A 25,636-nucleotide genomic window follows, 5' to 3' on the forward strand; every position below is an offset into this window, starting at 1 on the left:
ATCTGTGATACTCTTACCGCATGGTTTACAATTTCATTGTAATTTTTTTTGGATAAAATGAAATTCACTACTGGGCTATTGCTAATTTATGTGCTATATTATAAATTTGTAGCAAAGTTTGTAATAAACCTTTACGATCAAGATTGTAGTAATCTTGAATCTGTATTGGTATAACTCGAATTGTGACAACTTATGAGGTGTGGCAGAAATGTAATGAATTGATTTTTTTTTTCAAAAACGTTATTTTAATTTTATACATCGATGTTATCACCTTCAAAGTAGTTCTCTTGGACAACTATACACAGGCAGAGGCATTGTTTCCATTCTTCATAAGAATGCTGAAGGCTTCAATTGGAATTGTCATCTCCTTGGTTACACTTCTTTGGATGTTTTTGACATCCTGACCTCAAATGGGAAGACACCCACCTTGTGACACTCCTGGTCACCCCCCCCTCTGTTCCTAACCCTTATGGGGTTCACCGGAGTTCATCTTCTAGACCCTCACTACCTGATAACATATTTCACTCATAAGTATGGCCTCTAGAATGGCACTGATGCAAATCCCTTGAAAGATATTTTCATTAGTGTTAAACTAATCAACTAATAACATACATTTTTCAAACTCACCTAAACTGAATAAAAAAAAAACAAAAAACTGATAAGCAATAAAAATTTACAAATTGAGCTACAACAAAACACTAATATCATACTCTAAAGTTGTTTGCCACTAATATCATACTCTAAAGTTGTTTGCAACATCACAATTCTGATCTTCCATACTAAAGCAACCAAAATTACCAATCGACCCACAAAAATACCAAATAACAACCAGGTACAATTGCCAAATGCACCTACTTTGACTAAAAAGCATCCAAACAGGTCCCTAGCCACCCAGGCTACTATTCTACACTAAACACCTTCTACAGTCCTTTTGAGCGCCATCTTTCAAAATGTACCACTCATCTCTAACTTTCCAGTTAGCCTGCAGATCCAGACCAAAAACCTATACCCTCAATCACTCTGACCACCTCTACATAACTAAACTCATATATTGAGCAGACATACAGCAAATGATATGCATCATATGACACTAAACATTGAGAACACTGATTTGAGTCAGTTAAGCCAAATTGGGCCAGCCTGTCCCAAAATGCATCATGCCCCCAAAGGAACTGAGTTACATGCTGATTCAGGGAGATCCACAAGGCAACTCTCAACACCCTTACATCTGGAAAGAGATAGTGTGTATACCATCTGTCTGCTGTCTCATTCCATCTGTCCTGCCAAATATCAAAACCTTCCTCCTCTATTTCCTGAATACACTGCACAGTCAGTTCACCTGACTTCTTTGCAACATAATGTAATTCATGTTCCAATGCAAGGACGTTAGTTGGTTTAACACCTACAATAACTAGAACTGCCTCAATGAATTAGTCCTATAGCTCCCAGTTACAATAAGTAAAACGAGATTCTGAGCCCTAACAGAATATCACAGTAGCTTTTATACCTCATTCTGTTTGCCTAAACAGGTGCTGTGTGAAGCATAATCGCCTAGTATACACCTTTATACAAAATTTTCATTGTTTTAAAATTTAGACTCCTAATTGGGATGGACTATCCTACAAATGCCGAAGAAGGTTTCACATGCCTTCTTAGTGACACTCTGAAAGTACTCTTTGAATCTGAAATTTTCATCAAGAGTACACCCAATACAAAGACATAACAAATAGGATGATGGGTGGTCATCCTATTCAACAGTACCAAAATGATGACCTTTCAAGTGGGTTTTAAGCCTGGGGAACAAATAAAGTGACACAGACTTAGATCAGACAAATAGGGGGCTGAGAAATCTCTGGGATCTCTTTTTTCATCAAAAACTGGTTGATGGAGATGATTGTGTGTAGGGTGTTGTCATGGTGGAGCATAAATATTTGAAATGTCCGGTCTGACACAAAGCATCTTTTTTCTGAATCTTTCAAAGACTTCTTTATAAAAAAAACTGGTTGACAGTTTGTCCTTGGGGCATAGATTCTGTGTAAATATCCCCCTACTGCGAAAAAAAAAACAAATCACCATGGACTTGATTTTTGATTTACTCATTCAAGCATTCTTTGGTTAAGGAGAAGTATCAAGTGTGCCACTCTTGACTTTGACATTTTGTTTCTGGATCATTTTTGATTTTGTCAGGAAGGCCACGGCACACATACTTCCTTGCTATTGTAATTATATTTAATGGAAAGGTTTTTTGGCACCAACTTGGTGCATACCTTTCGCATGCTCAAATAATGAGTCAAAATCTTATGAAAGGTAAAACAATTCAAATTTAACACACTAATCAATCTCAATGTTACTTGATGGTCTGAAGGGCTCTTACTCTTTCCACATTTTTCTCAGTTTTCGATGTGAAGGCCTCTCTGAGCGACGTTCGTCTTCCACTGCTTCCTGGTCCTACAAAAATCCTTCTGCCACTGAAAATCTTGTGCTCTTGATAAGGAATGTTCCTCAAAGGCTCATTGAAACTTTTCATAGGTCAAACTTACAGATTCACCCAGTTCAACACAAATTTGATGGCACATCATTGCTCCAAATTTTGCTGTTCCATTTTCATAACGCACTACATAAACACAACTTCACTTATCATGCTCTCTAGGGTTGTGTAGTTTTCGCACAAGGTTGAAACTTTTATTGAGCATCTGGGAGTGGCTGATGCACAAACTAGAGGCAAAACTTTTCCCACTGATGAGATGCTACACTATCAGGTATAAACTGGTATCAATATGCAACAAGGAAACTTAAAATAAAAGCAATTGATTTTTCTTTAGACTAATGTCACAGGCATAATATAGTTTCCCAATAAAAAAAAGGGTTCTAAAGCAACTTTCAACTTTTACTCACTAGAATTTAGAATGATGAAATAAATTTGTTTAAAGCACAAATTGTGGTCTTTGCTCAAGAACACCAGGTAATTAAAAAAGTTTCTTTAATATGAAAATTAATTTGGAATGCACTTAAGAATCTAGGAGTAGTAAAAAATGAATCACTAATATCTTTAAGTTTTCAATCATTTTTGCTGCTCTAACCTATTTTACTTTGTTTTTTCACAATTTAAAGATTATGTTCTGTAAAAACAGTTGATGCATATTTTAAAATAAAATAACTCAATCCATTGAGTACTTCATGTTTTAATTACTAGAAATCTTATTTAAAGAGAAATGAAATCTAAAACTCAAATCTTATGAGATGAAACTTATTACATAACCTGAAAGCGTAAAACTACAAGTGGCCAACACTGTCAACATAATTCCATTGTTTTATACTGTTGCTAATGAATGATGCATAAATAAAGGTTATGATTTTTGGTTCAATAACATACTAATAGATCACAGCAGAAATCAATGACTTATGACATTCAACAATCTGGGTTCTGAAGTTATCAGCCCTGTCTGACCAGTCTACAGTAGCACTTTCAATTCATTTAATTGCTCTCAATTACAATTAACAAAACTATTTAAGGTTAACAGAGCTCAAAATAATGGTAATGCTACGAGAGATATCTAAAAAATAAGAAATTGAAAGAATCATCTTACTCTCCATAGGCCTTTGATGTTATTATTGACATAGAAGTAAATGAGATTACTTGATAATTGACTGAAGATTCAGTTCTTTCCTACCTTAACAATGATACAAAATATTTATTTACTGTTACTTTTGGATTAGTTGAGATAAAAGAATCATTCAAGATATTAAATGTTAACAGTAAAATTTATGACTGATGTGAATGGTTTAAATATAATAATTATAAATCTACATAAAAATTTCTTGCTGAACCAATAAACTTAATGATATTAAAAAAAATAACCTCCCCATTTGTTATAATTGCAGTTATTTAAACAAACTGTTGACATTTAATTAATGAACAAACAGTTAAGTGTTCTGAAACAAACAATCTATTTCCATTCTGTCAAGTGGATATCTCAAAAGGTTTAGGGACTATTAGATAAACTGTTTCATTTATTGAAGAAAATGTCTTTAAGCTTTAGAAGAAAAAGACTTGTGCAAGCTTTCTTTACTTTGACTTATTTAGGGTATTTGACATTTTATTATACATTGTCTAATAAAAAAATAAGATATTAAAAATTTAATGAGATCTCCCCAGCTTGTTGAAATACTTCTTAGAATATTAGAAAGCAGGACATTGATTTCAATGAAAAGAAATATGTTTTACTGCTTTGTTTCATATTGTACATCATATTAATTCTAGGGCCAATTCTGTTCATAAAAAATACACAAATTCTGCCATACACTGCTAAGTCCAACCATTACTAACCTAGATTCCAAAGATTTTAATCTTAAAAAACTTCACACTAATTGAAATTTTATACATAAATTTGCACTAATTATCTGTATATGAAAATAAGAAAAGCTGGAATATCTGAAAGTGAGTTTAAAGATTTTTTACGAGCAAGTTAAAATGTAAGACAAAGTTATGATCCAGTGGTTTTTCACAAATATCACTATTAAAAAAAAAAAAAAGGTGAAACTTGTGTTCATAATGCAACAATTTTATATAAAAAAGAATTTGTTATTTTCCTAAATGCAATAGTTGTTGAGAAAATTAAATTAAAGAAAATACATTTTTGTAAAGAAAGGAGAAATGGAAAACTAAAATGTAAATTTTTAAGGGTTTTTAATACATCCACAACTTAAAAAACTGGTCTACAGAAATAAAAGAAGTAACATTTTAGAAAGCAAGAATATGGCTTTCTAAAATGACTTTTAAAATGTTTTTTTTTTTTTGGTTTGTAAATTCTTATTAGCTGAAGAAAAAATTTTGCAGGTCATAAAATTTTAATTTTTTAGAATGTTGTTATAACATGATAATAGTTGTCAGAAGGAATTTAAAAGTATATACAGTGCGTCTGTAAAATAATAGTGGGGCTTTAAATGGTTAAAGCTTCAGGACAAAGCATTGTAGAGAGATGAACTGTACATTAAATGAAAGATTAACATTCCAAGTTTATGTGAGTGAAAGCTAGCGCATACATGTTGAGTTTCCAATACATGCAAGCAACACATGTGTGTTACTCATCATGATGTTTGTGATGCAGAGGAAGGTTCAATGTGTGTTGTGGCTTTCTAAGTTTCAATCAGTTATACGTGTTAGGCATGAATACTGTCGAGTGTACAATGAAGATCCACATGAAAACAACAGTCAGCGATGGGACAAACAACTCAAAGAAACTGGCAGCCAACTAAAGCAAACACGTCTGGAATGGCCATCAGTGACTGATGAAACGACTGAAGTAGTGTGAACAAGTTTCTTGTATAAAGAAATCCATGTGGAAGTGTTCTAGACAGTTGGACATTCATAAAACAATGTTCACAATGTGTTAAAAGATGGTTAGGTTTCACTGCAGACGTTCTGGGTAGATTAGAGCAGGATAATGGTTTTTTAAAACATTTATTAATATGAAATGTAAGTAAATAAGCAAACTTTATTGCTTAATAAATAAAACAAAATAAAAAAAATAAATTTATTTGATAATATCCATTTAATTAAATTTATATAAATTTATTTATCTCTGATAACAGTTCCTTAAATTACCATTGGAAGTCGAGAATTCTAAGGTTTAAATCCTAGTAAAGGCAGTTCCTTTAAAACGGATTTGAATACTAGACGTGGATACCAGTGTTCTTTGGTGGTTGGTTTTCAATCAACCACACATCTCAGAATGGTCGACTGAGACTGTACAAGACTACAGTTTATAGTAGTCATCATAGTAACAATCACAGTTTATTGTAGTAATCATAGGATGATTCATAAAAATCATCCTCTGAACTAATGTCTTACGGTGGTTTTCTAGAGTTAACAGAAAAAGAGAGTTCCTTAAATTATCAATGTAATTCTTCAAAACCCCAATTTATCTTGCCACCATTTTGGGTAGACATAGTTCCAACCTTTTATTTATACCACTTTTCTTGTATTAAAGAGACCTTTAAAATGATGTATCACTCAAAGGGTGTTACCATCTAAATTGTTATAACCCCTGGGCCACCTCCCAAGAAGGGGTTGAAATTCTATTTCTCATCAAAAGGTAAAATAACTGACCGATAACTTATCCTGAAAGTTACAATATTCTATTTGAAATTATTTTAAAGTTGTTGAAGGGTTTCCATACTTCTGTCTCGCTATTTATAATACCTTGTCCATTCATCTCATATTGTAATTACATGGAGTTTGGATTCCAGTATTATGTCCACATATGTATATCTCACAATGTTTGTCAAGACCAGAGATATTATTTTAAAGACAAGCAGTGTTTTATTAAAAAAGTAGTGTCTAAATTAATTAGTTATAAGAAGTAGTAGTAAAAATAATTAGTTACATTAAGTAATGACTTTTGCACTTACCAAAATGAACATTAATTAGCTTATTTTCAATCACCTAAATGTAACCTCTAAATTAATTTAATACATTAACGTACTGAAAAGACTATTGGATTAGTATTATTCAACTTAATACTAATCTTACCTTTTTGTGGGAGGCTATCATTTCATCTTTAAGAATTGTACGTAGAATAGTTTGTACTTTAAAGTTGGGCTGAATAAAACAACGTGCAGTTGCAATTATACTAGCAGATAATGGACCAGCTACACCAGCATCTGTCAGCAGCTCCAGCAGATTTGGTGTTAGTCTAAATGGAACAGGCCTATTAGCATCTAGCTCACCTGAAAAAACACAAAACGTAACAAAGATCTACAAAACTAAGATATCTTAATTAAAAAAAATAAATCTTAAAAAATCACAACAGAAAGCACTCAAAAAACAAAACAGCCAATGAAGTTTGGGACAAATAATCAATTTACAAAAATCACAATAAAATAATTAAATTGATTTACTGCATATACGTTTGCTTATGATTAGAATAGAATATTTATAATATACGTAGTACCATAATCAAAACCTTGACTATCTTTCTAAACTCAAAAAACCTTTTTATTATTACATAATGAGTATAAACTAATCACCTACCTACTCTAAAATTGAATTAAGCACCTTTTTTTAAATCTCTAGTTTAATTTTTGTTTTATACTACTTTTTATTTACATGGTTAATCTTTGATTTTATTACAAAAATGTTAACTTTAAACTGAAGGTAACTTTGAAGTTTATATAGTGAAACTTACCTGGACAATTCTAAATTTCTCTATCAGTGACAAAATCACAAATCTATGAAAAGTATACAATGACTGAAGCTGAATTTTCCAAAAAACTTAGTTAAAAAATAATTTTTACACACAATGGTGAAAGTCCATTATGCATGAAAGAAAACTAACATGTAACTCTAGGACAGTAATATCAAAATTTGCCATTATGGAGGCAATAAATGATATATATCCTCTGTTAAATCCTTATGAAAATCAATAACTGATCATCTTGTGAGGGAAAAGCAAGCTTCAATTTTCATGTGCTGTATTCAGTTTACACTATGTATTAAATTATGTAATGTTAAATGTAATTTAATTCTCTAAGCTAATGATATCCTTTTATAGCATTAAATAGTACAAAATAATGTTTTTGCGAAAAATTATTATTTGGCTGAATTTTAAATGGTCTTTTGCCAATTTAAAAAAAAATTAAAAATCTTTATTTTCCAATAATTGATGAATATAAATCATAACACATTATTGATGACTTAAAAATTCTGCATCTCTATTTAGACAGTTACTTAAAACTGCAAGCTTTTTTTTGAAAAAATGTTAAATTTTAACAGAGCTGTTTTCAAATGAGTGTTATTGCTGGAGTTGTTGATTCAGACACAAAAAATGAAATTATTCAACAAATTACAAAAATAGTTGTAATCCATTCATGAAAAGAAATTCAAACGAGTGCTAATATATTTTTTAATACAGTGTGGATAACAAGTCCCTTTACAAGTTAATAGCATAGTACAGTTAGACATATAGATAAATATTGTTATCAATATAAATAACTGTATATTTTTTACTATTGTTGAGCAGATTGACTATTATTTCCTGCCATAAGCTGAGTCCTGTGCACATCACTTTGGTTAGTGTGGGAAGGACGTGACAGTCTCGAATTAAACCATGGTGAATAGAAGTGCTTTCACTGTTGAGGAGCGTTTGGTGGCTTCTGTGTGGGTTCACAAACATCAGAACACAAAAAAGACAATGAAAAACATTTTGAGTGACTTTGCTGTGTGATTTGGCAAACCGTTGCCATCATGACCAACGTTTTCACGTTTCCCACACGCAAATGATAAAAAAAAACATTGTTCTCTGATGACTGTGTAATTTATCATAGCTCATGTAATCATAACATCTTTTATTGGGCAAAAGAAAACCCGCACTTTTATGAAGAAATAGAGTGCAATCTGTTGCATGTTATGATTTATGCAGGGATAACAACAGATCATCTGCTTAGACCATATTTCTTTGCTGGTTGTGTGAACCAGCACAGCTATCTTCACATGATTAACACGTGGTTGCTTCCAGAATTAATGGCAAGAATAGCTGACATAGTTACACTTCAACAAGATAGTGCTCCTCCACATTTTGCTGCAAGTGTTCGCACACGATTAAATGAACTGTTTCCAAACCAATAAATGAACCTTGAACCTTTGTAACAATGTTGAAATACACTGTTTTTTTTTGTATTCAAAACAATGTTTATCTACATATCTAACTGTACTATGCTATTAACATATAAAGGGACTTTTCGCCCATACTGTAGAAAGAAAATTTCCAATAGTTTATAAATATATCAACAGAAATATTTTAGTGATTTTATAATAATTATTAATTTTTTTTCCATTATGCTATGATACTGTGCAGATTCTATTTTTGATTGCTATACTTTTGGACATTAGGATGGTATTTTTATTTTGTCTGCAGTTTTCTCAATGTTTTAATTTTGACAAATGCTTAAACGTGCTGTTGCTAAAAACAACAGCACATTGCATTGTGCTGTACATTGATTTAATAGTCTTAGCTGCAATAACAAATGCCATACATTCCTAATAAATCTAACCAAATCTATTGTGTGGCAGACTGCAGACATGGTGTATAAAGTAATGATATTGCATTGTAGTATCATTTGTTATTAATTGCAAGTTTAAAAAACTCATCCTTATTAGTAAGTCTCAGAATGCACTACACAAGATTATATTGTTTTTGTTTTGAAATTTGGCTTTTACCTATAGACAAAAAATTTATCATATCCTGACAGGAAAGCTAGTCCACGGTTGATTTTCATGAATTTAGGTAACGCAGTCAATATTGGTTCAATTTCTAGCAGGCTGTGGTTTGCATGTGCATATATGCACATGAATTTATCTTTACAAAGCCATAATTCAGGAAAAGATTTGGCTCTAATTCAACCTTAATAATTTGGATAGCTGAAGAACAAATATCTAAAAAATTTATTTAAATAAAAATTAAATGGTTAATGAATGAAATCATACCTGTAGTGTCATCAATATCAAATTTGAAATATGAAATGTTCATGAATCCAGAATCCTGATGAATATACATCATATCTGGATTTAGTCTTGTCAAATGAAGAACATACTCCGAGAAACACGCCAGTGCTAATTGAAGAGTCAACTGTAAAAATAATAAACCAAATGATCAATTACAGAAGTCAAATAATTAACAATTAAAGTTTGATTAATTTATAATATTGAGTGTTGTTATAAATATTGGCATTATTTAATATAACAATTTTAATGTATCCAGTAAGCACAATAGATTCAGGTAAAAATACAACTTTAATACTAAAACTACTAGTTTGTTAACAAAAATTTTCAATGCAAAGGAATGCTGATTAAGGTAACTGCCAAAAAAATATTACGTTCAGTAAATTTATTTCACTGAAAAACTGGTTGAAACAATTTTTTAATTCTAGTATTTCATCTACTTTATAATGAATATTTTTTTTTAACTGGTTTTGCCAATCATGTAAGTTCTACTATTAACAAGTCTTCGGTATATGCGATTTTAACCATTCAGCAATTTCCAATTTTCAGGTCAAAGCATTTGGAATTGTATCAGTTTTCAGGCAATGGTATGAAGCATATTATGACAGATCTTTCAGCAACAATTTCGACATTTTTAAACCACCATATAAAATTGTTATTCATTTCATGTGTTACTCCTGGGAAGATCTGGTTTCAAATACTCATAAACTATCACACAAAAACCCATTTTAATTTCCTACATATGTTTCTATCAATAGTTTCCCTTTTCCAGTTGGGGTTTCAGCCCAGTTGGCAATGTTTCATAAAAGCGTCTTAGGTACTCTTTATTTCTTTGGCCACCCACACTTTCTCCCGTAAATGCCCCACACATTAACCCAAGTTTCATCTAGGTAATAAATTGTCTTACCCAATTCATGAACTCACCTAATTTCTCTTAAATAGTCCCTATGCCATGAAATAATATCTTTGCGTTCAATCAATAAAGAATTATTTTTTTTAGACATGAAATGAAAATCATTGATTAAAAAAAAAACATGTGATGTATTTCTAGAAAAATTCTGCATTTCAGAATCAGTATTTACGGCATTTAACAATTTGTTCGAATTAAGAAGCTCGTTACTGAGAGAAAATGAATAACTTTTTTCTGATAGTGATTTTAGTAAAATTGTCAACTTTTCAATTGTTTTCACACATGTTTGAATCTTTTTAGGCTAACATGTTTACCATCAATTTTGTGTTTATTTATTAAATTAAAAATTGTTCTTTTGCTAGCACCTGTTGCACTACTAGCTTTCCAAACAATGTCTTTGACTGCAGTTTCAGGGTTATCTTGTTTTACGGTTATATATATGTTGCTGATTATCTTTTTTCTGGAGCTACTTAAGGGGTTTCCAGTTTATGTTTCACAAAAGCATCACTCATTGTTAAAACCCGATTGGCACAAAAACACAGGCTAAATTAAAATTAACGAAAATAACACTGAATAAAACTATTCGTAATACATGGGATAACAAGACAGCACACACTGAAATACTTTCTTTCATTGAAGGGAATAATGGTATGAAGGGAGCATTATAAATGATGTTATCATTATTAAACACCAACAACAAAGACCTAACAAAATTTTTTAATTGCTTATCATCAGCATGCTAAGGCACAGACAAGTTACAGCTTACAGAACATTATTATTTGCATAAAACAGTATCTGTACTTGCATGTGGGAGTGACAGAATGATTCAGCCACTCTCTTGTTCTGTTTGGCCTATGAACCACCGCAAGGTATTATTTCAGAGGATGATATGTATGAATGTAAATGAAGTATAGTCTTGTACCATCTCAGATCAACCATTTCTAAGATATGTGGTTAATTGAAACCCAACCACCAAAGAACATCGTTGGTATCCACGATCTAGTAATCAAATCCATATAAAAGTAACTGACTTTACTAGGATTTGAACCTTAGAACTCTTGACTTCAAAATCAGCTGATTTGCAAAGATGAGATAACCACTTGACCAACCCGGTGGGCTAGAATGATTCAGCCTAAACTACAGAAATATAACTCATGCATGCTAAATTCGTATTTATATCTGCTGGACTGTTTCATGACACAACGATTAGTTCTGAATCAGTCTGGACTCTCCTGGGCCCCTAGACATCCTTCAATTATAAAAATCTTATATAAATCTCCCATAAAATTCAATTCTTGTGTACATATTTCTTACTCAATATGGACTTTTAATAAGAAATTTAAAATAAACTGTTGCAAATTCATTTAATCTGATTACTTTTTTTTGTTCATCATTTAACATCAGGGGAGCAGATTTTAATGAAATTTGAGTAAAATGTTTATCTTAACTATGAAAATGCTATCAATTTTAAATGCTTTTAAATGAAGCAGCAATCACTGCAAAAAAATCTTTTAAAAATTTAAAATGGCACTGTTAAGCAAAGTTACTTTTTCATGATCTACTTTCTTTACTTAGAGTTTATACTAAAAATAATATCCTGGTAATATAATATTCATGAATCCAGAATCCTCATGTACATCATATCTGGTTTCAGTGTTGTCAAATGAGGAATATACTCCACGAAACATGCCAATGCTAATTGAAGAGTCAGTTGTAAAAAAGGTAAACCACATGATCAATTACAGAAGTTAAGTAATTAACAATTAAAGTTTTTCAAATTCTATTTCAAGCACTTTGGGCTTTTCTGTTTGGAAAAAACAGCCTTTACTGATCTGCATACTATATTTTTCTACTTGCCTATACTAATCGTCACCCAATTGAAGTGGTTTGTATACACCCACCTTTAACTCTTGTTAAAAATACTGTATTTGAGGTAATAGTAATAAACATATCGATGAAAGACCAGTCACTATGAGAACAAAGAGATTTAAAATTCTAAAAATTTTCTATATAAACCATCATATACAAGGGTTACAATTAATGAAATAAAGTTAGGATTGTATGTAATTTGAACAATACCATTTTTCTGAATGTCCAGTAGTCTGTAGCCGATGGATATGTTTTTACTGCCCAATCTCTGAGCATTGTTCTAGGTATCATAGTGTTCTGTATATCTTTAAGAATGTCCTTTAGTACTTGATGTCCTGCTTGTGAACCTCGAGCCTAAAACACATTAAGTAATAAAAATAGTAACTTTAGAATTAGTATAGTATGCTGGAAGACTGTATTAATGCAATCAAAAAAAATAAATGAAATAAAATATTACAAATAATTTAATTATTATTTCAAAACAAAAAGATAAGTAGTGTTCAATGTTTATTAGGCAGAAGTACCAGATTTCTGCTCATAAATGGAAAACCATAAAAGGCATATCAAACTCTAGCTGCACAAATATATAAATTCAAGATCAAAAAGTTGTGCACATCAAAATTAAAGTGTCTATAAATAGTAGTATAGTTGAAAAAGTTCTTCTGGCTACTGCAAGATAGTACTATGGGTATTAAGAACAATAAACCTACATGCCATTGTGATGTGTATTGGTTAAATGACACTTGCAGTAGTGCTTTGCTTATTGCTTGGTAAACATGTTGTTTTCCCAAGAGCAACAAGTTTTCATTGTTGAACATATTTTTCCAGTGTTCTTATGCACATGCTGAAGACAAATTTCATGGGAAATATCCAGATAGAGCAGTGCCTAACAGTTTGACCATAACAATATTAATCGCCTGTTTTGGAGACGCAAATCAGTTGCAGACAAGAGAACTGGGAGACCAGCCATTTTGGCTGATGTTAATAATGTGATGCAACATTCACCTTCATAAAGCTTGAAGAGACTATCAGCACACTCTCAGATTTCATATGGAACTGCTCAGAAAGCGTTATCAACTTTTGTGCATATCATAATCGCAGTGTTCAGGAATTGAAGGAGCTGGATAAAGAAAAGTGCATAGTGTACATTACATGGTTTAGGTCATTTGTTGACAATTATGGAATTGCAGAGCTTGACTATGTTTTCTTTATTGATATGTGGTTTCACCTTAGTGGCTATGTGAACATTCAAAACACTTCAGTTTGGTCAACTAAAAATCCACACGCGTTACATGAAAACCCATTATGAAATCAGAAAATGGCAGTGTGGTGTGCTGTATCATGTTGTCGAAAAGTGGGCCCTATTTTCTTTGAAACTACAGTAAGTAGTGTTGTGTACAAAGACATGATTACACAGTTTATAGTGCTTCTTGAAGATGATGAATGTGATTGTTCGTTCCAGCAGGACAATGCCACATCACACATCTAATGAAACCATGCATTTCTTGTGAAAGTTTTTTGGCGAGTGTATCATCTCTAAAGGATTCTGATCCTCACGTTCACCGAATTTGACGTCCCCAGATTTCTTCCTGTGGGGCTATCTTAAAGGAAAGGTCACAAAAACAGGCCACACTGAAGGAACTAAAGATTGGCAACATCAGTATAAATTTGCTCCACAAAGTGACCTCAAACATGGCAAAAAAAGTTTGTACATGCATTACTGAATAGGGCAGCCATTTTGAGCATATGTTGTGAAAATAAATAAACCTTTAAATACTATTACTTAATGTCTTTATTTTTTATTCACGACTTTTGGATCTCTGTAGAATTTAGTATTAAATTAAGGGGGGTTTCTCTATTGAAATTTTTTTTTTAATTCTTCTCTAATTTCTTTATTTTGAGTTTTCTAATTTCATGTTTAATACCTTCTAAAACCTAGTTATTCACTAAATTTGGACTCAGTTTTTATTATTTTTTTGCTGTTTTCATCTTTTTTTTGAAAAAAACCATAAACATGCAAAAATGGATATAACTTAAAACTACAGAATAGAATTTTATAAATTTGGGCTCATTTTAAAGACCTTAAAAGTACTAAAATGTTGGGTATGGTTACCATTAATCTTTCTCCATCAACTTATACAAATAATAAAAATAAAGTAAAAAATCATCTAAGTAATTCTAATTTGGACAAATAATGGCCACTCATGTCTAAAAAGTAGCAGACAACATTACAACAGAAAACATTCATTATAATTTAATTTACTAATTAATTGAAAACCATTTTAAGTTATAAGTATAACGTAAGTTTATATTATTTCTCAATAGTTTATTCATTATTTTAGCAATATAATACAAAGTTGCTGTTTTAAAATTAACAAGAAGTCATACTGGATAATTTTGTATGTTTTTGGTAAACCTATTAATTTTGGGTTACGTGATATAAATTATGTACAATACTTTATGTTTTTATTACAATTTAGTGTTGTAGTCATTTATAATATTTTTCTAATTTTTAAGTAGATGTTTGCAGGGTCTTTTATTGCTTTAAAATTATTTTCTGCAATATATTTATTAATATTTTCAATATAATTACTTATATACATAATTATTGGTATGTTTATTTTATCGTAATATATTATGCCTGTATGTTGTTTATTAATTTTATGTTTTAATGTTAGTATATTTCTATTTTGTATGTATTTATTTGCATATTTATCATGTGTATTGTGTTTTGAATTACTCATCTTTTTTGATATAATACTTGCAATTTCATTTGTAATACTTGTAACTGTATTTTTTGTAAATTAATTTCTGTATCAACTATTTTTCTTTTAATGACATCATTATTATTAATTTGTTTATCTAATATATATATTATTGAAATTGCAAATAATAATTTTTTTCTATTTCATAAAATTAATATTGGTTAAATTTACAAACACTTTATCATAATTTTTTTTTTGCTTGATGATATTACCACATAAGCTTGTTTATTATTAGGTTATTAATCTTTGTGCTATTGATAATTAAATATTCTTCTCCAATCCTTTGATTTTTATCTGTATAGATTCCTTTACATACCTAAACATTATAAATCCAAATTAATTAAACTTATATTTTTTATTTCTTGTTTAGTCCTATAAAACTGTATATTTTTTATTGTTTTCTATTTTTACTCTTATCTCTTAATTTTAATACTGTATATTTAGGTATTATGTTTAAAGCATTCTTTATTATATTTAATATTTAAAATAAATTTTTGAAATTTATGTGTAACTTATAACATCTGTATATTAATTTCGCCTGGTCAGGCAAATTAGATAAACTTTGATAAATACTATTCTTTATCTTATCATGGTGGAAAATTAAAATATACCTGTACAGCAGCCAATCGTTCATAGTATCTTGATATGGGTGCATCATGTTCTATACTGAGACTTGAGCAACCTGCTCTGTATATGTCAAGCAATGAAGTTGAAGCTGGGTTATCCTCAACTAACCGCATTTGACGGGATACTGCAACAACTCTTGGCACAGTGAAATGTAGAAATCTTCTTGATGTTTCCTACATCATAAAATAAAATTTTCTAATAACTATTACATGAAATGGTAGGTGAAAACAGAAGTCGTGTATATTTAGCCTACTTAAACTTCTGCAGCTTGTATTAGCTTGTTAGTGTGCTAAAATAAAGCAATGTAACAGAACAATTCTGTTTTTATTGTCTTGCTAGAGAGGCTTATTATATTTGTTAAATCAAATAATATATTAAAGCACCAGCAAATCAATATATGCAGGGATCTCTATTATATTAAGAGTGAATGTTAAATATAATTGAAAAAAAAAATTATAGAATTGAATAAATGTTAATCACTATCACAAAGTAACTAAAAAATGTTACATATTATTTAAATCAAGGAATAAGCTACAGAGTGTTCACGTAGAAGATGAAAGCTTAAATATATAGGAGAGTGAAGACAATGAGCAGAGGAGTAATGAAAATGAAAAAAATTTGGTTTTTCTATTCAAATTTTTTATTTTACTAATCAATATAAATAAAAGACAACTTTAATTTTGTGTGTGCCCTAAACACAAAAAACTACCAAACTGATTTTGCTGAAAATTTCACAATATATATTATTATTTGTCCCGGAAGTGTTTATATCTTATTAGTTCCATAATATTTAATCACATAATAACTGTCTGAGAGAGTCTATACTGAAATAGACGATATTACTTAATATAAACAACATTAAATTTAGTGAAAAGAAGTTATGGGTTATTTATTTATTCTCTTTTTTTATGATTTATATAGTAGTGAGATTGGTGAGGTTTAAACAGTGGTAAACATTCTGGCAATACCAAAGCATTGTCAAGTAAATATATAAAAATATTTATTTTTGGTTCAGCACCAACATAAATGGGTTAGCAATCAGACAAGACATAATTAAAATGTAGTCTCAGATGCCACCTATAGTCTCAAATGCAGTCCCTATAGGTGTTTAACCCAGGTCAGCTGCACATCGAAATACAACCTTAAAAATTCCACTTCATACCCTTAATTTGTTTGCCTTTCAGCAAAAGAAAAGGGTTGTTAACCTCTCTTAAGTATGAGAAGGATACAGATATGGTTTTCTCTAGGAATAATGAGAAGCCAGTTGTGTAAGACCACACTTATAACTGCGACAGAGTATTCTGTAGAAGCTGTTAGCAGTTTGAAGATGCACATGAAATAAATATTGATACAGTCATGTAGAGTGAACATCTAACAGACTTGTGTACACAAAGAATTATGCTATTTATAGCTACAGTGAATAGTGTAAGAATCAAGATACTCCCCTGTGGTACTCCACTTTCCAACGTGAAGTTGTCTGGTACTGTATTACCTACTCGTACACAGGACTGTTTGCTAAGCAAATTATGAATGAAGACCAGCATGTGTCTTCCCAGACCCCACTTCATTGTGTTCAGAATACTCCTTTGTCAGGCAGTATCATATGTCTTCTTGATGTGAAAGAATGTATAGCCACAAATCAACAACAGCAAAAAAATAGTTCCAAATCTCAAGTAGTTCCTAGGTGGTCAATGAATTATCTGATCTACTTAAAGCTGCACTGTTCCGGAGTGATGAGGGAGTTCCTCTCCAGGAACCAAATAAGCTTCTGTTAACACTGAGCTAGTAAAAGAGATAGGGTGATAGTTGAAAAGATAAGCTTCTTCTTTCCCAGGTTTTAGGATAGGAATTACCAAAGCTTTGTCAAATTTACTGGGAACATGTAATTACAGAATATTCTGTTTTACATAGAATACAGAAGATGTCTTAAAGCAGAATCAGGAGACTGACTCTGCATAGAATGGTGACTCATATGTCACCATAAATTTGTGCCAAATATGGTCACATTCTGGGGAAGTCGTGGGAATTCCTTAGCAATAAATCAATTCGTCAAATATGAATTTAGCATCCAGTTCACTGGATGATTTAGAGAGGGTGAATATGGAGGCTTCAGACTATAATTTGTGTCACTGAAAAATGGAGCAGTATGATGATGTATGACTAATCTTATTGAAAGCTTCCCCAAGAACATTCAATACCTCAGTAGGCGAAGTAACAAAATGCCACTACGATAGACTCCTATGAGCAAGTGACTACATGTAAGGCCAGAAATTGATCAGAGTTTCTCTTGTATGGTAAAAGACTGAGATGTGGGTTATTATTTCAACATATCTTGTTGAAATATACTATATCTTGTTGATGCTCAACACAGCTTGTTGAGCATTGTTTTGAATTAACGAACACCCTTTGACTTGTAACTCTGACTATGATAGTGAATTAGATTCTGTTGATGGTTGGTATTTAAAACTGTGTACACACCATGATTTTTCAATGTATTCTGACAAGTCCTCATTTCACCATGGGATGGAGGATCTCAAGGATTCCTCAATCTTTGTGGAATGTGGTCATTTGCAGCATCCATTATTGTATCAATAAAGCTAGCCAGATCCACAAAAACATCATCGCTAACTATAAACTGCTAACTTAGCGAGCTCATGAACTTATTCCAATTAGTTTTCTAAATGATGCATCTATGAGGTGTTGCAGAAGCAGAATGGTCTGAAGGTATCAATATAATTATTGGTTTGTGATTGCTTCCATAAAGGTCATACATATCATCCACTTGAGGTGAGGAAGAGCAAAAAGATATATCAATGTGGAACACATGCCAAAAGATGACTAGAGGAAAATTGGGGATCAGTTCATTTAGGAGGCAAAATTTGAAGGACTGCTTCATTCTATCAATCATACAGCCCCAGCATAAGCTTCAGCCCCAGGATACATGGTAGGCACTGAAATTACCAACAATAAGTGACAAAGCAGGAACTTGGCTTAAAAAATCACAAATATCTATTTCTGAAAAATCAGAGTTGGGAGACAGGCACAAATTACAGAATACATCTTAAATGGAGCTGAGACTAACAATTATAATGAAAGATCTGGTGGCTGGAAACATAAAAATCATCCTGACATCAAAGATGGATCTCCTGGAGACATGTTATTGATGGGTAATAATCTTTTACTAAAACCTTTATATCTTTCATGCAGGATTGGAGACCACAAACATTTCACAGGATAAAATTTGTATTCATGATCCAGATTGAACCATGTGAATAAAATTAATTGTAGGCAATCTGGTTCTTCTACTTGGAATTTATATTTGATAAATTCAGATGCCCTGAGATTGGGCGGTTCCTTAACTATATCCTTCAGCATATGAGTCGATGGAGGGGGAGATTTGAAAAATGGGATGTCAGAGAGGACATACAGAGGGAGTATTTTTGTGGGCTCCCTTAACTGGGAGCTTATTAAATGGCTTACCGCCATTTGTATTGCCCCTGTCTGTAAAGGCAAAATCTTGGGGGTCAGGAACTTTTGAAGGCATTCTAATAACTGTGATTTCATTAGCTGAAACTGCCTTCTCACTCTTCCTAGCTAGCTCTGAAATAGTGGTTATGAGCGAAGCAACTTGATCAGATAACATTTGAACAAGCTTTTTTAACTGCCTGCACGATCCGCACTATTACCACATTTGCATGATTACCCGATTTGGACCTTGATGTAGTGGCGGCAAAAGAGATGTCTGGTTTAACCAGGTTTTGGGATTTAAGCATGTTTTTATATTCTCTACGTGCAGCCAGAAAAGAAAGCTTCTGTTCGCAACAGATTTTGAGAATTGCCTTCTCATTTTTAAAGGTTGGGCAATCAATGTATGTGCTCTATCACAGTTAGCATATTTTCCTTTCTCCTTGAAGTGAATATCATTGTGGTCTTGTTTAACACAATAAGCACATATCACAGTTTTTGTGCAGGATGTTGTAGTGTGGCCATACCCTTGACACTGGAAGCATCACTGTGGGTTGTGGATGAATGGCTGTATTTGAAATGACAAGTAATCTACTTTTATTTTCTCTGGTGGTAAAGGAAGGTCGACTGTTAATATAAAGGAAGGAATAAGTTCATCCATCTTGTTCTGACTTTTCATTATTTATTTCACCTCTATAACACCTTGTGGACAAAGCAAATAAGCAATTTCGGTGTGTCAATCTCCAGAAGGTCCCAGCAAAAAATTACTCCTCGTTGGTATTTTCAGGGTTTTATGGCATACCACACTTAGTAATTATACTAATTATGGACTAGTAATTATACTCTCCATATTAGTGAGACATAAAAGGGATTGGCTCTGCTTGTCACTAAACGTCTTGATCAATCTCTTAATTTCCTGACGTTCTTTGCAGAATCACTTGGTTACTACTTTATTCATCATAAGGAAATGCGAGACTTTATGAAGGGAGCAATCTTATTGATTATTTTGAAGAACTACAAACTTGATATTTTTATATTGTATATGTTGACCCCATTTAAACTATTATCGTCAATACAGTTCTTAACCTCGCCAGACAATGATGAGTGTAGTCCTTTTCACATGACATGGATTGGTGGTTTTTTCAGATGGACCACCAACCATCATAGGTATTATATCAGGACTAGTAATTTTGGTCTCATGAGTAAGGGGAAAGATAGGACCACCCGTGCAGAACCCACACATACAGAGGATACAGCTAATACAACTGGGCTCACCCAGGTGTGTAGAACTTTGTTTGAGACTTACTATATAGAGCTATCCACCCATCAACACAATAATTTCCACTTATGGGTTATGGTTGTGGTTTGTAATATGTTATAATAGCTGTGACTGGAGAGAATAAGAAAGGGTATAAGGATAGAAAGGAAGGAATAGAAACAAAGAGGGGTAAGGTCAACAGGCAAATGTCCTTTATTTATTTACCAGGTATTATTACAATACTTCAATATACACTTATAAGTATTATCTATCACCACACAAACACAAGCCGCAATGGAACTTGCAGGAGGTTTATAAAAACTGTGCATGATCCCGAATATAGATTAAAAATAAAAATTAGAAAATATAATGATCTTACCCTAAACACATTATAAAGATTTCAATTCATATCAATAAGTCCATAACTCCAACTTAACCTACAATAAACCTAATAAAAATACTTTTTATATAATTTGTGATAAATAGTTGCCTTTATGACCAGCAGTAGACTCTGTGGGCCAGGATTCTTCCTAATACTCATTTGAGTGGACCCCGAATCCACATGGGGGACTTCACAGAAGTATCTGTCTATATCCCAAGTAAGGGGCGCCTTCAGAGCAGCAGTAATTCTTAGTATTAAAAGTGACTACAATCAATGTCTGTTATATAAGGTAGAGGCAGCTGTTCTATAAGCGGAAGACAAAGGAATACCACTGCTCAAATGACTCAAAGAATTATTAACATGGCACAGTTTTCTCATGTTAAATGTTTTGAAGTTAAAATTGCTTTCCATTTAGTTCTTCAAGGAAAGCAACATGAAAATTTGTATCAATCAGCTACTAAAAAGGAGTTAGCAATAAGTGGAAAAAAGAGAAGAGTGGACATATGGAATGTAAGAAAACTTCTGCAAGCAGGTAAATTATAAAAATTAAAAACAGATATAATTAAACATGATGGATGCAATTGGAGTATGTGAAGTGATATGTGCACAAAATGGTGAGGTTAATAGTGAAGATATTTTATTCAGGAAATAAAAAAGGAAGAAATGGCATAGCAATCATTACAACAAAGAAATAGCAAAGTACATATAAAATATGAATTTTATTAATGACAGTAAAATTGCTATGAGGAGAGTAATCAAAACGAAGGATATGGTTTCAGTGTATGCAACTAATCAATATGAAGTTGTGTAATTGAAGTAATTTATGAACGTAGAGAAAAACATTAAACAGACAGGTGAAGATTGTTGTGGGATAATGAATGGGATTAGAATGCTGTAGTATGGTAAGGATGGGATAAAAAAGGTAGTAAAGTATAACCAGGTAAATGAAATGAAATGGAAGAAAGATTTATTGAGTTCTTTAAGAAAAATAAAATGTTCATAGCAAATACTTAAGTTTAAAAACAATAAAAGATAAATGTACCCGTGGAAATCACCAAGAGATGAAAACAGATATCAAACTAATTACATAAAAAATATTTAGATATGCAGTAAAAAAAAAAATGGGTTCTAGAAGTCACCAATATATATATATATATATATATATGCAGTGCAGCAGAAATGAAAGTAACATTGAAGAGTTAAAAAAAGTAAAGAAAGCAACTAAATGGAATCTATAAAAATAACCACTTAAAAGGAGTTAGTAGCAGAGAAGTAGAATCAAGAATTGAAAAAAAAAATTCAGAAGGCAATGATAGAAATGGATTTTAGCTGAATATGAAAGATACAACATAAAAATAACAGTATAATTAAGGAAAAGAGAATAAAAAAATTCATGGATTAGTGACAAGATGAATGAACAAATAGAAAACAGAAAAAAATGAACAGAAATCATAATATAGGTTTTTACAAAATATTTAATAATGAAACTAATAGTAAAACACAAACAAATAAGGATAAATTGCTTGCAAATTCTCAGGTGTTAGAAAGAACAGGACAAGCACAGATTCCTTTGTGAATTCTAAACAGAAGACTGAGAAACGAACAAGATAAATTGTTACAAAACAGTTTGGATTCAGGAATTAAGGAAGCAATTGGGTTAATAAGAAAGAATTATTGGTGAGTGGTATATATAAAGAGGTAATTAATGAGATTTGTTTTATAGGTATGGAAAACGCATTTTCTATGTCAAGTGGGATTAACTAATGGAAATACTAAGATGCCAAAGAGTAGACTGGAAAAATAAAAGATTAATTAAAGTACTGTACTAGAATCAGAAAATGATTTTTTATATAAGAGATGCTTAAAGTGAGTGGTATGACTTGGGAAGAGAGTAAGGCAAGGATGCTGCCAGTCACCAACCTTCTATAATGCTCTACAAGAAAATGAAGGAATCATTAGGAGGAAGAAAAGTAAATTGTATAGACTGCAGATAACAAGATTTAAAAAAATATATATTCAACATATTATTTCAAAATTAGAAAACATTATAACAGAAAATAGAATGAAAATGAATGTTAAGAAAACTAAAGCAATGAGGGTGAGAGACAATAAGCCAATTAATGTCTACACAAATGAAGAAAGAACTGAATACAGGACAGTAAAAACACTTGGGTACCATGTTAACATAGTAGTGAAATAGTTAAATGAAATAAAAACAAGTAAGTAATGACTAAGGAAACATGTAACAGAATGAAACATTAATGTAGTAAGAGTAAACTAAGAGTTGAAAAAGTAACTTGTGAAGTACTGTTTGAACTGTAATACTGTGTGGATATGAAACATGGACAAACACAGGAAAAAGTAAGCCTGGAATTGTTTGGAATCTGTGAGTATGATAAAGGAGATTGTAAAAAATTAAATGGACAGTGAATAATGAAAAGGTTAGTTAACAAGAATACAAACATAATCAGAACAGAAAAGCTAACTGGATGGAACATATCATGAGAGGATAATTTATTACAAAATGGCTGAAAGGATTAGTGAAAGGTGAAAGAAAAGCTGGAAAAAAGTAAAGTTGTAACTGATTAGAATGAAATGGGAGCTATATCTGATAGGAAATATAAGGAAGGTATATGGGATCTTATAAATTTAATTGTGAGTACAGCAGAATGGTGTGAAGGACCTATCTCATTACAAATAACCGTATGATCATAGATCTAATTTCATGTTAAAAGAATAATGAAAGACATCTTTAATTCTAATTCTAAAATAACAAAATAGAATAATGAAAAATAATTAGTAGAAAATTAAGTGTATAACCTTTTGTTTTCCAAGATAATGATTGAGCATGCGTAACAACTGAAGAACACGCTCTTCTCTTCTCGCATCTCCAAACCCAAAATCATTAACAACAAGGTAGGGGTAGATTTTTCCGTTATGGCCTCGAATAAACAGTCTTCGAGCTGCTGTGTTGTGTTTTTGAACAACTTCAACTCTAGGCATAAACCTTGATATTCGTACATAATAATTTGAATGCTGAAACAAACAGTAACAGTATTTCTTTATTACACCAGAAACAAGAAAGCACTTTAATTATAAACCAAAAGCACACTTTTTGTTGCTGACTCTCACAACATTTGCACAGCAGTTCAAATTTAACTTTTCACCCAATTATAGAAATTAAAAATCATTAATGAAAAAAATTCTAAAATGATTTGTGAAATAAGTAAACAATTTTTACAATTTTCAATTTGTTAGGATGAGGACGAATGAGAAAAGATTTTTCAAGATTTAACACAGATCTCATTAAACATTATTTATACCTAGATAGTAGTCATGGGTTTTAGTTCAGACTAAAGCCACTTTTTATTATGATTCTTTTTTGTTTTATAGTTAGGGATTTTAAATAAAACTTACATACTTTTAATAAGTCTTGCTAGTGAAATTTTTACCAAAATGTACCTGAGCTGACTGATATATTATTCATAGATTTAATGTGAAATACCCTACCTGCTTATCTGATTTTCATAAAAATGCAATAGTATCAATACCTTTATGCATGAACCATCCGACAAAATTTCATGAATATGCCAAAACATTCATTCACTTATATCTTCATTCATTATAGTTAGCATTGTATAGTTTTCAGCAAAGCTGGCTGAAGATATATTATAATTAAAAATGCAAAAAATAGAAAAGATATAAAGGAGATAAAACAAATGCAAATAATTTGGGATTTCCTTCTTATCTATGGCATACAAAATCCTCAAAAAGTATTTGAAAATAAAATTGAACCAATCACAAACAAACTGGGATAATACCAAGGGGGATTTAGAAAAGGAAATCATAAAAAATCTGGAACCTTAAAACAGTAATAAGAGGTTGAATGACAAGATATAAAAACTATGTAATTGTCTTAGTAGATTAAAAAAAGGAATCTAATTCAATTGATAGAACTTCTACATTTAACATCCTCAAAGAATTCAGTGTGGATCTCAAACAATTAAAATCCAAAGCAAAACTCATTGGAGAACTCTCATAAGAATTCAAAATTACAACAAGAGTAAGACAAGGGAATGGTTTATCACCTACTCTTTTTAACTGTTTTCTATAGAAAGTAATGAGAGAATGAGAAAAAGAAGATGCAAGAAATTGAAACACACCTCCAAATACAATCGGATCCAAAATTGAAAGGAATTTAAATTAAATCCTAGCCTTTGTTAACAATACTGAAATTTTCTTTGAGAATTTCAAAACAGCAGCGGATCATGTAAACAACTAAAAGAAATTTAAGAGAAATTAGGGCTAAAAATTTCCTTAAAAAAAAAAATAACAGAATTCATGGCCACATAAAGATTTCCAAGTCCCTAAATACAAAATATGGAAAAATAACAGTCAATAAATTTAAATAACTGGGAGAAATAATCAGAATTAATGGTTTAAATAAAGGAGCCAATAAAAAAGAATGAGAAAAATGGAATTAGCCTATCAACTAATAAAATATATTTACAACAAACAGAACACCTGAACAAAAGGCAAAATCAAGCATTACGATATGGTAACTGAACCACAAGACCTGTATGCATCAGAATGCATCTTCATGTTTAAATTGGTGAAATGCAATACCTGAGTATTTTCTCAGTTTCATTGTATTTACAAATACAATGAAACTGAGAAAACATCAGATCCATCAGAAAAATATGAGCAAAATTCTTTAGCCATCTTAATGATAACAGGCTCACAAAACAGACCTTCAACCACATTTAAAACAAAAAGAATGGAAATCAATGGGTCTTCGTAGTTCTAAAAGAATAAAAGAAATTAAAATAACTGAAGTAGTACAATATAGAGCAATGTTCAG

General features: G+C 31.3%; 1 protein-coding gene across 2 annotated transcripts in view; it reads right to left on the reverse strand.

Moving 5' to 3' along the window:
* Nipped-A (Transcription-associated protein Nipped-A) overlaps positions 1-25,636 on the reverse strand; it is a 375,844-nt gene that overhangs the window by 29,527 nt on the left and 320,681 nt on the right. For both annotated transcript variants that reach the window (XM_075378320.1, XM_075378311.1), the window contains 5 exons: positions 23,596-23,811; positions 15,655-15,843; positions 12,489-12,632; positions 9,485-9,626; positions 6,533-6,729 (listed from right to left, as the gene is read on the reverse strand). In XM_075378320.1, the coding sequence (XP_075234435.1) occupies positions 6,533-6,729; positions 9,485-9,626; positions 12,489-12,632; positions 15,655-15,843; positions 23,596-23,811 (888 nt within the window). The remainder of the gene's footprint in view (positions 1-6,532; positions 6,730-9,484; positions 9,627-12,488; positions 12,633-15,654; positions 15,844-23,595; positions 23,812-25,636) is intronic.

This window comes from Lycorma delicatula, chromosome 1 (assembly GCF_047948215.1).
Source record: "Lycorma delicatula isolate Av1 chromosome 1, ASM4794821v1, whole genome shotgun sequence".
Taxonomy (NCBI): domain Eukaryota; kingdom Metazoa; phylum Arthropoda; class Insecta; order Hemiptera; family Fulgoridae; genus Lycorma; species Lycorma delicatula.